This window comes from Leucoraja erinacea, chromosome 29 (assembly GCF_028641065.1).
Source record: "Leucoraja erinacea ecotype New England chromosome 29, Leri_hhj_1, whole genome shotgun sequence".
In the NCBI taxonomy this organism is placed as follows: Eukaryota; Metazoa; Chordata; class Chondrichthyes; order Rajiformes; family Rajidae; genus Leucoraja; species Leucoraja erinaceus.
In genome coordinates, this window is record NC_073405.1 from 20,953,810 (window position 1) to 20,967,618 (window position 13,809).

General features: G+C 40.7%; 1 protein-coding gene across 7 annotated transcripts in view; it reads right to left on the reverse strand.

Annotated features, from left to right (window-relative positions):
- LOC129711309 (protein strawberry notch homolog 2-like) overlaps nt 1-13,809 on the reverse strand; it is a 135,210-nt gene that overhangs the window by 5,634 nt on the left and 115,767 nt on the right. For all 7 annotated transcript variants that reach the window (XM_055658870.1, XM_055658867.1, XM_055658869.1 and 4 more), the window contains 11 exons: nt 13,067-13,202; nt 11,028-11,140; nt 9,758-9,829; nt 8,926-9,034; nt 8,597-8,671; nt 7,733-7,876; nt 6,303-6,397; nt 5,272-5,364; nt 3,136-3,267; nt 2,165-2,241; nt 510-700 (listed from right to left, as the gene is read on the reverse strand). In XM_055658870.1, the coding sequence (XP_055514845.1) occupies nt 510-700; nt 2,165-2,241; nt 3,136-3,267; nt 5,272-5,364; nt 6,303-6,397; nt 7,733-7,876; nt 8,597-8,671; nt 8,926-9,034; nt 9,758-9,829; nt 11,028-11,140; nt 13,067-13,202 (1,237 nt within the window). The remainder of the gene's footprint in view (nt 1-509; nt 701-2,164; nt 2,242-3,135; nt 3,268-5,271; nt 5,365-6,302; nt 6,398-7,732; nt 7,877-8,596; nt 8,672-8,925; nt 9,035-9,757; nt 9,830-11,027; nt 11,141-13,066; nt 13,203-13,809) is intronic.

Sequence of the window (13,809 nt, forward strand, 5' to 3'; positions counted from 1 at the left end):
ATAATGTTTACTGACAGACAAAATCACTGACTTCAATTACACCAAGTTCACTTTTTAAAAAAAAATCACTGTAAATGCTTGGCATACACTAAAGTAATAATTTTAGTAGATTTTTAATTTCATCAACACCTTGTACCAGAATAAAGACAATAATGAATTGAGAACATGCACAATAAAACCTGATGCCAATTTATTACAATAAAATAAGATTTAGCTCTTAGGGCTAAGGAAATCAAGGGCTATGGGGGAATGATTTTGAAAAGCCAGAACGGGGTACTGAAAAAGTCAGAACGGGGTACTGATTCAACATGATCAGCCATGATCACGTTGAATGGCGGTGCTGGCTCGAAGGGCCGAATGGCCTACTCCTGCACCTATTTTCTATGTTTCTATGAACAGCTAAAATTATGATTAACTGCTCTACTTAGGGGCAAGTTGAAAGAACAATTTTCTCCACTGAACATCTGTTAGAACTAGATTTGATTGAGAAAAATAAAACTTTTACTTACCAACTTGCTTTTTCTGCTCCTTGGTTTTCAGACGCACAATTTGTAAGTGACTGGAACTCGTAACTTCGGACATAATGTTTCCCACTTTGTTCCAAACCCGTAATAAAGCTCCACACAACATGTAGTAATGACGCAGCCGCATGCCTTGAAAACACTCCTTCCCCTGTTGCACGATCTTACACTTCCCATTCCTGGAAAATATATGGGAACACGTGAATACTTACTTCAGTCCTGCGCTTTTCTTGCATTTGCCTTCCCATTCTGTAGTTTTCAAGAGCCATTCAAATAGTCATAACCCACCCCAAACTGCGAGCCATTTCAAGGACACGTAAACTGGGCTGAGGTTCTTGCACTGTGTCTTATGATGCCACAAGAGCTGGCTTAAAAACCATGACATTTCTATATGCCGTATTTTAACTAATTAAATTAATTTATAACTCAGTTAAAATAAAAAAAAGACCTGAAAAGACACGTCCATGTTCTGATGTTGAACACAACATTGTATTCCTCCACATCCATCAGATCTATAAGATGAGTTCAAATGGAATGGCAACAGCAGCACAGAGAGTAGTGAGGAGGTTTCATTTCCAGATAATCATTGACAGGCAAAGTTTAGTTTAGTTATACAACGCGAAAACGGGCTCTTCGGCCCACCGAGTCCGCGCCGACCACCGATCAGAAAACTACTCACATCCAGAGTAAAGATGTAATAACTATGGGGTTGGTAGTCATAACTCCAGCCACTATAATTCAGCCCCTTTTGATTTGCTTATTATAGGTACATTTTAAATTAGTGGGAAAATAGATTGCTACATAGAGTCAACATCATCCAATAAAATGAATATCAACATTCATTAAAAAAAAAGGAAAATTAAAGAAATAAAGGAACAAATACACCAATGAAAAGTTGCAACATTGCAGCATACAAACATCACGAACCCTTTCCGACATGGTATATCAGGAAGATAGATGATGGGTTAAAATATCCTACAAGGCAGCAATTTGATTATGGTGATTTGGTTTTCCAAAGCTAGATGTGTCTTTGCTAAAAGCTCAGACAACCTCAAAGAGACACTCCAATTTTAGACATAGGACATAGGAGCAGAATTAGGCATTCGGCTCCTCAAGTCTACTCCGCCATTTGATCATGGCTGATCTACTTTTCCTTTTCAACCCCATTTTTCTGCCTTCTCCCCGTAATCTTTGATGCCCTTACTAATTAAGAACCCATCAATCTCTGCTTTAAAAATACCTATTGACTTGGCCTCTGGTGCTGTTTGTGGCAATGAATTCCACAGATTTGCCACTCTCTGGAAATTCCTCCGAGGAGATTTATAAATCTGTACCACTGTTCCACTACAAATATGAAATGTCAACAATGCACATCCACAATGAATTTGAAACATTCTTTTACAAAAATTAAAATTGTTTTGCATGTAAAGAACAGTGGCAATGTTCTTTACAGAACTACATTCTTGCACATCATAAGTTCTAGTTATTTTTAAAACTTTATGGGTGTAATGTAACATATCGCCATGATATGCATCTCAAAATATTTGACCCACACAGTTTTACCAATCAGCTATATTAAGCTTCAGAGGGATTCTTATACAAGGGAAATGAATCACTGAAGTTATTCAGCGACAAAGTCTTACCAAGCTGCATGACTGCATTTCTGGAAAGCAAAATTATACAGGTTTCCCCAAAATTCTTTGGCCTCTTCTGGATTGACCTTAAATAGACAAAATAAATCAATAAGTACCAATAAATAAATGTTATCTTCTCTTCCAGTGTAAGGACAATCCCACTCTTATGATTAGAAAGGACTGATTCCATTCTATCAACCTTGGTGTTGGAGATGCCATTTCAGTCCACCAGTCAGCCTGGCATACGTTACTGTATCAGTCAGTCTTGTTGTTTCAAAGCAAGACATACATCCTGGGACTGTGTGTATTGCAGTCAGATTTGCTGGTTGTACAAAAAGTGGGTGAGGGTGAGCTTAGTTATAAGGACACAAAACGCCTGCAAGGAAATACAGATATCTAAGTGAGTGGACAAGAAGTTTTGAAGTGGAGTATACAGTGGGAAATGAGAGGTTAAGGAAAAATCAAAAGGCAAATTATTATTTAATCAGAGTGTGACTACAAAATGTCGTAGTACAAACAGATCACAAGGTCTATAGGGTGGGGAGGGGGGCTTGCACAGAAAACACAGAATGTTAGCATGCACGTACACTAAGTAATGAAGAATATTCAGTGGTCTTCATTGTTTTGTGTTTGTAATCAATACACCAGAATTGAGGCGGCACAGTGGCGCAGCGGTGGAGTTGCAGCCTTTCAGCGCCAGAGACCCGGGTTCGATCCTGACTATGGGTGCTGTCTGTATGCAGGTTGTCCGTTCTTCCTGTGACCACATGGGTTTTCTCTGGTGCTCTGGTTTGCTCCCACATTCCAAAGACGTGCCGTTTTCTAGGTTAATTGGAGGCTTCTGCAAATTGTCTCTAGTACGTAGGATCAAACATAATATATGGGTGATCGCTGGTCGGCGGGGAATTGCTGGGCCGAAGACCCTGTTTCCTCGCCACATATCTCTAAACTAACATAAATCTTGTCATTATAATACTTACTTGTTTGTATTTCCTTCGCAAGTTATCAAAACTTTCTGGTTGTATTTGTTTTCCAATATTTGGTTTGTACAACACATAATTCTTCACAGTAATTTGCTCAGCCAAAAGTGCAAACGGCTCATTCCCTCTAAGCTGTAACAGAAAAGCAATTGGTAAGAAGGAAGTTCCAAGGCAGTATGTTTGAAGAATTAGAAATGTAATACATTTTACTTGATAAAAATGCTTTGAAATTTTAAGCAATGTACTACAAATACATCCCAACACATTCATGTCATTTGCTGCTCCATACTTTCTGGGCAGTGAACACGCTAACCACTATTCCTTGAAGAAACATCTGAAAGCTGCTCACAACAAGACCCTGGAAATAAAGTTTTGCTTCAGTGAGTCCACTTGTCAGCATTGCCACAATCAGACATCTTAGTAACTCCATGGCCAACATCGTGGGAATTGGTGAAGGCAAGAAGAGAGCAGGATGGAATTAGATGGAAGATATTACAAACCCATCCAGCCCCAACGGATCTCATGAATTTGCAGCCTGAAGAATGGTGCCATGAATTAATGGCTCCAGTCCTATCCTCTGAATAGTTTGTAGCCACAGTATTCTATTCTTTGCAGGAAGTGCTTTAAAAAAAAATAAAAATCAAATTTTGGGGATTTGGCATTTTTGACAAGTCAGCATTTATTACCCATCACTTCCCATGAGAATAGGGTGGTTTGCTCCCTTCTCCAGTCATTGCTGATCCTCGAGAGTGGATATTCACGGCAGCGCTGTTGGATAGGCAATTCCAAGATTTGCACCAGTAACGATGAAGAACCAACAATATACTTCCAAATCAGGATGTTGTGCAACATGATGGCATGCCTGCAGGCCATGGTGTTCCCATGTGCTGGAGAACCTTGTTTAGTATAGTCAGGGTAGCCAAGGCTAGCATCGGCAGGGTGCTTTGTACATGACAAACACTGCAGCCATTGAAAGCCAGCGATGGATGGAATTAATGTTTAAGGTAGTAGTTGGGTGTCAATCATTTGGGCTGCTTTCTCCCACATAACGAGCTTCAGACGAACGCATTCCATCACACATCTGACTTGCACTTTGTAGATAATGGAGAGGCCGGTGGGTGTCACGAGGTGAAACATTTGCTGCAGGATCTCCAGCCTACTCTTGTGATCATGAGATGGATATTCATGTGCCTGATCCAATTGAGCTGTTGGTTAATGATGATCCCAGGATACTGATGGTGGGGCACACTGCATGGTAATGCACCATGAAATGTCAAGGGATCATGGTTAGACTGTCTCTTGTCAGAAATGGTCAAAGTCAGAAACATATGTGACATATGTATTAATTGCCACTTATAGGCCCATGCCAGAACGTTCTCCAGGTCTTGCTTTGTGCAGGACTGGACTGTCTCATTGCATAATCATCAATGAATATTCCCACTGCTGAACTTATAATGAAAGGATGAAATCACTGAAAATGGATAGGCCTAGAACAACCCCCGAAGAACTAGTGCAATGATGCCTGGGAACTGAGATGATTGAATTCCAACAATGACAACCATCTTCCACTGCGTGAGGTACGACTCCAACCACTGGAGTGTTTGCTCTGTGATGGCCTTCCACTTCCTTTACAGTAGAGCGTCTTGAAGCTATCCTCAGTCAAACGGTGCCCAGTGTTGAAGCCAATTATCGTCATCTCTGAAATTCACCCCTGTATTGATGTTATGATGAAGTTTGGTTCTGGTGAAACCCAAATGGGGCTTAGTGAGCAGCAACAGCAGCGTGAGAGTCCTTTGATGTTACTATCATACACTATCTTCCATCACTTTTGCTGATGATTGAGAGTAGCTTCTCTCAAATGAAGCCACTGAAATGACGGAATAAAGGCTAAAACTTTGGCGGCCTCGCAGAAAGTGGACTTGATTTAAACAAACACTGAAAGGTCATTTTAAAAACATATAAATAATCTTGCAGTAAAAGAGTGTGTTTTAAATACAAGGTAGCTGTGTTGACCCGTTCTTTACTCTGCCACACAGAATCTATGCTTCAGATAGAAATCTCATCTCAGCTAACTCACTTGGCTGAAAGTTTTAGGATATGGCACATGGTAATGCAGAGACAAAATGTGCTACTCACCTTGTGTGAAATGTAAAAGCCATCATTGTCTCCAGTCAGGGTGAGTGACTTCTGATATGCCTCTTCCCAGGGCATGCCTCGATCCACACTTATCTGCATAAAACAAAATCAATTAACTGCAATTGATAGCGAGGAAGGCATTTAAAGTATACAGTGTGATATAATCAGTTACAGAAATGGGTGGAGAAGGCAGATGGAGGTTAATCTGAAAATGATGAGGTGTCGCACATTGGCGGGTCAAATGTAATGAGAGAACCTATAGTTAATGGCAAGATCTTTAACTGCATGGATATACAGAGGGATGTTGGGCTCTAAATCCACATTTCCCTGAAAGTGACCAACACAATTAGATAGAATGTTGTATGGTATGCTTGTCATCATCGTTTGGGCATTGAGTATAAGAGTCAGTAAGTCATGTTCCAGTTATATTGGACTTTGGTTATATCAATTTGGAGCGTTGTTTGCAGTTCTGGTCATCCCATTACAGGAAGCATGCGGAGGAGGCATTGGAGAAGATGCAGACAAGATTTACCACTGGAAATGTTGTGAGAAGGAAATGAATGAAATGTGCATGACGATGAGAGATCGTAAGTGTAGAGGCCGGTTCCTCTGGTGGGAGAAGGTAGAATTGTGTAATAGGGCATTGCCAATTTCAGACAAAGTTACGGAAAATCTGAGTCTTTGTAAATCTCTTCCTCCAAAAAGCGGAGTCTTTATATATTTAAGGGTGGTGAAAGATAGAATCTTGATAAGCAAAAGGTGAAAAGTTACTTTTTCAGATAAATTACTTAAATAACTGAAAGCCTGAACTGTTTCTCTCTCCACTGATGTTCCCTGGCCGACGGAGCATTTCCATCTTTTTTTGCTTTAGTTGACTTTTCAAGCATAGTCTGCACTTTTTGCTTGGTGAAAAAAAAGTTCTACTCGTTTAATTTATGGAACTATTTCAAGCATATTATTTGCTAAGAGCAATTGACCTTCAAATCTGAAAAATGGCTTGTGGTTATATAATCAACAGAAGCATGATTTACCTTATAGAGCACCACTTGCCCATCCTGTGGATGCCCTGGTGTTAAGAATACTTCTTGCCGTTCTTCATATATCTCTTCCACTCCTGGAGCTAGATCTGATCAAATGGGGAAAAAAATGCTCAATAAAAGTATTCAATGCACTAAACTCAACATGTAAATCACAAGGAAAACGCATCAGCGCCCCCTATTTCCTTAGAACATTGAGGGGGATCGGTATGTTGCCAAATTACGTGGTACAGAGCATACTGACTGGGCTGGAGTTGCTGATCTGGGATCTCCGTGCTTGCAGTGGGCCTGGGGGTCGGTGTCCTGATGAGGGGGTGCAGCTCGGGCTGTGGTGGACTGCCACTTGCCCGCCGTAGCGGTCCATCGGGGAGCTCCTGGTGATCCACCTCTCAATCCTGTCCAGGGGGGTGGCCGGAGTCACCAACAAGACCCCGCTTCTTCGAAAAGACAGCCCGATATCATACAAAGACAAGTTGGCAGTTCGCACCAATCCCGAGCTGCGCCCCCTCATACACAACCCGGGAGCCTCTGAGTTGGAACGGGGCTGGCCTAGAGTTTCAAGAACAGTGAGTCTCTGGGATCAGCAGCTTGCAGTCAGGTTTTTTGGTCCTGACGTCTCCACACCCCCCAACGTCTCAGCTCCTGTACAAGGGGGTTAGGTTGCAGACATCACTTTGCGAGCTGCGCTATTCATCTGCAACCCCAAGAACAAGACGTACCTTACTAACCATTGCTTTGACTGCATTCGCCGACGTTAAGACAGTGCAAAGCCCCGCGCCGTGCATTGGGGGGGATTAAAGAGGGATTGAGAGGTTCTCACAATTGGCCGGTGTGCAGAGGGGTGTAGGTGCAGAATGAGATTGAGAAGGAAAGATAGATCAGCCTTGATTGAATGACGGAGTAGATTCAATGGGCCAAATGGCCTAATCCCGCTCCTGTGACATATGAACTTGTCCATTTATTTTTGTGTTGTTGTGTGAATAGGCCTGTAAAGCTGCAGCAAGTAGAAATGTCATTATTCTGTTGTGGGTACATGTGACAATCAAACACTTTGACTTTTGACTTGTCCTTAATGTAATTAAGGATGTCAAATCAGGAGACCAGTTTTGATTTTCTGTTATTCAGGTATTAAGTGCACCTGTATTAAGTGCAATGTATTCTATTTATATTGGTTAATTGTGATTGAATAAACCAGCAAGCCCTTGTCGATTCAATCTCAAACACAAGCGATTCACATGCATGTCAACATTTTCATGGAGGAAATGTAATTTAAATGATCAATATTAAATTAGAGTGGTGCAACATATATAGATTCATTTGATTTGTCAAACTTTACCAACTTGTCACAACGTATGGATGTAAAGTGTGAGGCAAATTAGAACATTTTGGGTAAAACCTTCATGTTAATAAACTCTTCTTCATACCTAGAATTCCCATGTCATATTTTCCTTCTTTTTTGTCCTTCTCAATAAGATAATCAAACGTGTCGGTAAAATATTGAAAAAGTGCATTTTGCTTGTGAACCTCGAGCCCGAGAATTCGATTCAGGAATTTTGTGATGCTGCAGTCTGAAAGCAAACATAAAGCGCCCGTTAGCATAGTTTCACTACAGAGTTTAAATCACCTCGTAAAACAATAGAGCAAGCTTCTTTATAAATTGGTCCATGTTGAATCTCTCAGATTATCTGCGAGTCTCTCAGAGTTTGGAATTAACCCCATTGTTGCCACGACTCTGGGGGAACATTTGGGGAAGCAGACCATTTTGTTAGTGGTGGGAGAAGCTGCCAGATGTTTCTCAGTCAATCAGCATGTATATTTTCATAAGTTTCATATGATAGTGTCTCCTTCATGTGTCAGTATCTGACTCCAAATAATTAATATTGTGGAAAATAAAACTAATTACTGTCTAATTAAAGCGTTTTACGGAGGAAGATTATTTTTAAGATATAAATGATTGCAACGTCTTAGTTCAAATATTATTTCTTAGTAAATTGCATCAACACCAACCAAATACTTCCTCAAAAAGGCAGCTGATATCACCAAACACTGCACCACCCTAGCAATGCACTCAGCTCATTACAATCATCGGGAAGAAGATACGAGAGTTTGAGAACCATGACCTTCAGGTTCAAGAACAACTTCCCAGCAACCATTGGGTTTTTAAACACTGTATATCCCCAACCATAATCAACTATAGACTTTAAAAAAAAAGTGAATGTAATGTAAATATGATCTGTATGTAGAACACCACTCAAGCGAAGATTAAAAATCATTTATTTATTTCTCACCTTTCTCCACATTTACGTATCCATAGCGGTTTTCTTTGCAGAATATTCCCACAGCCATCAATCCGATCCTCATGTCTGTAAAAGATATGCAACGTGATAATTTCTTGGCTGAACATCATATTTTACAGAAAGCTGGATGTTATTAACATATAAAGATAATGTCTTCATTGCTTCATTTACTTTATTTTTGATGTAAATCATAGTTTACTAATACTGATGTATTAACAAGCATGTTTCTAAATAATGCATTTTGAATACAAAAAACTTATATTTGATTAAATGTTAATGGACTGTTAACACTACATGCAAATCTCAAACGAATATTTTACCTTCAATAAAATTAATTGGGCCTCCAACATAATCTTTTGGTGGTTGCACTTTATTCTCAACCTGGCCTAATATGGTTTTAATAACTTTATCCAATGCCCTGGTTCCATACTGTAAGGAAGGAAAAATATAATCAGAAAAAAATATTCCAGCGTAAATTTCAAAATGAGGTTTCTGAGGTTGGTTTAACATTGTGCAACCAATGTGGATTTGATACGAAAATTGAATCCTAATTTTGTGACAAGCAGTTTGTTAAAAAAATCTTTAATCTTTCCTCCTCTTAAATCCTCCTGTACCATCTCAACAATTAAGAAAAAAAATCAGAGGGGAGAGAGAGTGAGAGAGAGAGAGATAGAGATAGAGAGAGACCTGTCGGAGAACTACTTTGGGGCGGGATGGAGAGGGAAAGCAAGGGTTACTTGAAGTTAGATAAATAAATATTCATACCACTGGGTTCTAAGCTGCCCAAGCAAAATATGAGGTGCTGCTCCTCCAATTTGCATTAGGCCTCACTCCGCCAGCAGAGGAGGCCTGGGACAGAAAGGTCAGTGTGGGAATGCAGGACAAAGCCTGGTAAGTGATAGGTAGATATAGATGAGGGGGGGTTTGATAGACAGATGGATAAAGTCCAGAGATGAAAAGGCAAAAGGTGAGAGATAAGTATAGAGGTAGTGCAAATTGTGAAGCCAGAGGAAGAAAAAGGGTGGGCGGGGACTCATTACCTCAAAATCACTCTGGAGCACATATGCCCAAACTTAATTCTTGGTTGGTTCATTAGCCAGATTTACACTTCCTTGGGTTAAATAAATTATGGCAGTGAAATGAAGATATTACCTTATTATCAAAATTATATTTGCTGAGGTCTCTGGATTCTGTTGCCCTCCGATCACCATGTGTCAAAGCACCCTAACAAAGGAAGAGATTTGCAATTCAAATACTGTCAAAATAGCTTTAAGCAATGTCGATGATGTAATACGTTTTGAACTTTAAACCTCTTTATTCTAAATTAATCACATGTAGCCAGTCAAATGTTTTTCCCAGGGTGTAAATGTCAAAGACTAGACTGCATGGCTTTAAGGTCAGAGGGGGGAAAGCTTTAAAGGACATATGCAGGGCGGTTTTCTTTTACAGAGTGATGTGGGCTGGAAAGCTTTAACATTGGTGGTGGTGGCAGAAGCAGATACAATACTGATGTTTCAGAAGCTTTTAGATTCCTGCGTTGTACTTTTCCATGTCTATGTGCAGGCATAGGAGATTAGTTTAATGTGGCATCATGTTCAGGACAGAGAGAAAATGTTGATGGCAGGAAATAAGAACGTGTAGTTCTCTCATAAACAGTCTAGCGATATTCAGGGATTGGAAGTCTTGCACAGTTGACAGATTTCATACTTAATAATCTGAATAGTTAACTACAGAAAAGGCACTGGATGCCAAACATTGTCTGGATTACTGATATATTGATTTGAAAAGTATAATGAAACATGATTAAAACATGAAACACTGGTGGTGAATTCTCACAAGAACGATGAACATCTCTCTGCACGTTATTTTAGGTACAGTCTAAGTCACTAATGTGCCACCAATTCTTTTTTTTTAATATAAGAAAAATACTGCAGATTGCCACTCCAAGGAGAGGAAGGATCTGCCCATAGTTATTAAATGAGAGGTGATAGTTTAGTTTAGTTTAGAGATACAACGAGGAAACTGGCCTTACGGCCCACCGAGTCCACGCCGACCAGCAATCCCTGCACACTTGGACTAACCGACACACATTAGGAACAATTTACAATTTTACCGACGCCAATTATCCTACAAAAGTGTATGGCTTTGGAGTGTGGGGAGAAAACCAGAACAACTGGAGAAAACCCACGTAGGTCACGGGGACAAACTACACACAGACAAACTCCATACAGTAAGGATCGAACCCGGATCTCTGGCGATGTGAGGCAGCAACTCCACTGCTTTTAAAAATGTTTAAAAAGTGGTTTCCGCTAGAGTCTAGATCCAGTTTCAGTTTTGCTGAGAACAAGCTGTAAAACACTTATAACCATAAGTGAACCTGCAAAGGGGTAATTAATGCACTGAAGAAGAAAAAATATATTACCAGACTCTCTAAGCGTTTTGCAACAATGGAGGCAAATCTCCTTTCTCCTGCAAGTTCAGAGATGAGGAATATATATTCTGGAGCTGACACCTGATTTGACCTATGAGTACGACCTGAAAAAGATAAAGTAAAAGAAGTTCATGCAAGAATCATAAATTCAATTGCATTCATACCTTGGGATAACACTGTTCACAAATTGTTTAAAAGGTCAGTATTTGATGTGATAACTCTCATACATTTACTAACTAATGCCAAAAGGTTAAGGCTCTCCATGGGTAATGTCAAAGAATGAAGAACATTGGGTAGTCGGCGTTAAAGTGGGGATGAGGCCAATGCTTAAGGGTCATATAAGCAACTCCTGCTCCTAGTTGTTATGTTCTTATGTTTGACATCAGAAAGTAACAATATGTATTCTGCTTGAACCACGAAAATGGAATAAAACTTTTATTAAGTGTTTACTTAATTAGGATAAACAAGGATTACAAATGTCAGGGTTGTTGCTGGTAAACTACTATTCTCTGGCCCATGGATAATCGTTTAACTTGGACAGACTTTCAAACTGGATATCTTACTGTAGATTAGTGGCTCATGCTATGAGTCATGCATTTGTAGTTACGCCCACTAGCTTGTTAGCGTCGCGGTCTGCTGCATTACGTTAGTGTTAAAGTGAACACTCAAGTGAGAACTTGTGTTGCTTATTCCGAATAAACTCTATATAACCTGACATCGTGTGAGGCCATTATTATTACAAGGACTACAAATCAATATGGTGTCAGAAGTGGGATACGAATGGAGACCAGAATTTTCACATCACTAGCAGCCCTGAGTATCCAGTCAGGCTGAACGGGCTGGCTGAACGGGCTGTCAGAAGTGCAAAACAACTCATGGAGAGCTCTCACAGGGCTAAATCTGACGTATTCCTAGATTTGCTCAACTTACGCAACATTTCCCGTGACCCTGCCTTGGGTTCACCTGCTCAACGATTATTGTCAAGGCACCCCTACCCCGTTGCCCGTAGCAGAGCAAACGTTAATCCCACATGTCTTTCCTCCTGAAGAGATTCAATCCAGGTTGCAACAGAAGCGTGACGTTCAAAAGAAATGGTTTGACAAGACGAGTAGGCAACTGCCACCATTGACCAAAGGACAGGTGGTCCGCTTACAAACTGACAAAGACCGTGACCGTATTGGGGTGGTTTCTGGTCCCGCTTCAGAGCCACGCTTGTACATTGTTAGAGCCGATGGCGGCACTACCGACGAAACAGACAACATCTTCTGCCTGTGAAGGAGCCAAGCCCTCCTCCTTATTATCCGGATCGTACAAGTTCATTTCAATTTGCATCTAGTGACCCTCGCATGCTCTTGCCAGCACAACAATCATCCATGCCTGTGACAGTTCCTCTATCTGTTTCATCTTCACCTGCGCCACAGTCTCCTGCTTCTACTCCAGAGGCGTTGGTCCACTCCCCCACGGCGGTAACATCACCAGCTATGTCCCCGGAGAAACAGAATGGAGATGGCCTCTATCGTACACGTGCCGGTCGTGTTTGCAGGCCGGTCGTGAAGTGTCCAGACTATGTTTAACTTTACACACGGCTGTCATCGGTTGTGATATTTGCTTTGCTTAGTTATACATTGTTATTGATTCTTTAAGAGGGGGGGGATATAGATTAGTGGCTCATGCTATCAGTCATGCATTTGTAGTTACGCCCACTAGCTTGTTAGCGTCGCGGTCTGCTACATTCCGTTAGTCTTAAAGTGAACTCTCAAGTGAGAATTTGTGTTGCTTATTCCTAATAAACTCTATATAACCTGACATGGAGTGAGGCCATTATTATTACAAGGGCTACAAATCAACACTTATCATCTGAGAAAACATTTTTTGATCCAAATTGTTACTTAATGATAGTGCACAAGGTTAATTAATATCTACTTCAGACAAAAATGTCTTTGGTTTTAAACATAATAAAGAAAAATATTAAATTTGTTGATATTGGGGCTTGTTACTGCTACAGATAGCCAAGTGTGAGCAAGCCTTACCAAACTGTTGAATCGCACGGTCTGCACTCCAAGGCAATTCCAGGGTCATATGCACTCTCCTCCGCTGGTTCCTTATTCTTTTGTCAGCCTGCAGTGAAATTCCTGAACTGGCTGCTTCTGAGATGATGGCCACCAACTTGACAGATGTAAAAGAATATTTATTAATTAACTCAGATGTACTGTTATCAACTGTTACATGTGTTGTATTTTCCCCATAATCAACTTCATCAGAAGAATCTATACACTGTATCAATGGGCACTGAGACATTTCTCCAATGTGCAGGTTGTGGTATGGTTAACATTGCGGAGATACACTAGGCTGGTTGAGTTTAGTTTGGTTTAAAGATACAGTGCGGGAACAGGCACTTCGGCTCAAGGCTGCGCCGACCAGTGATCTCCGTATCCTGCACTAACCTGCACACTGGCGAAAATGATTTTTTACCAAAGCCAAATGAACCTAAACACCTGTACATCTTTGGAGTGTGGGAGGAAACCGGAAATGTTGGAAAACCCCACACAAAAGCATGGGGAGAACGTACACACTCTGTACAGATAGCACCCGTAGTCAGGACTGAACCCGTTGCTGCCTGTAAGGCAACAACTCGACCGCTGCATCACCGTGCCGCCCCCACAGTGCCACCTTGGTATTGAAACAAGTTGGGATTAGACTCCTCATCACTCATATCCATCACGATGGATATCTATTTACTAATATTTACTGGATATCTATTTACCGACAGTGA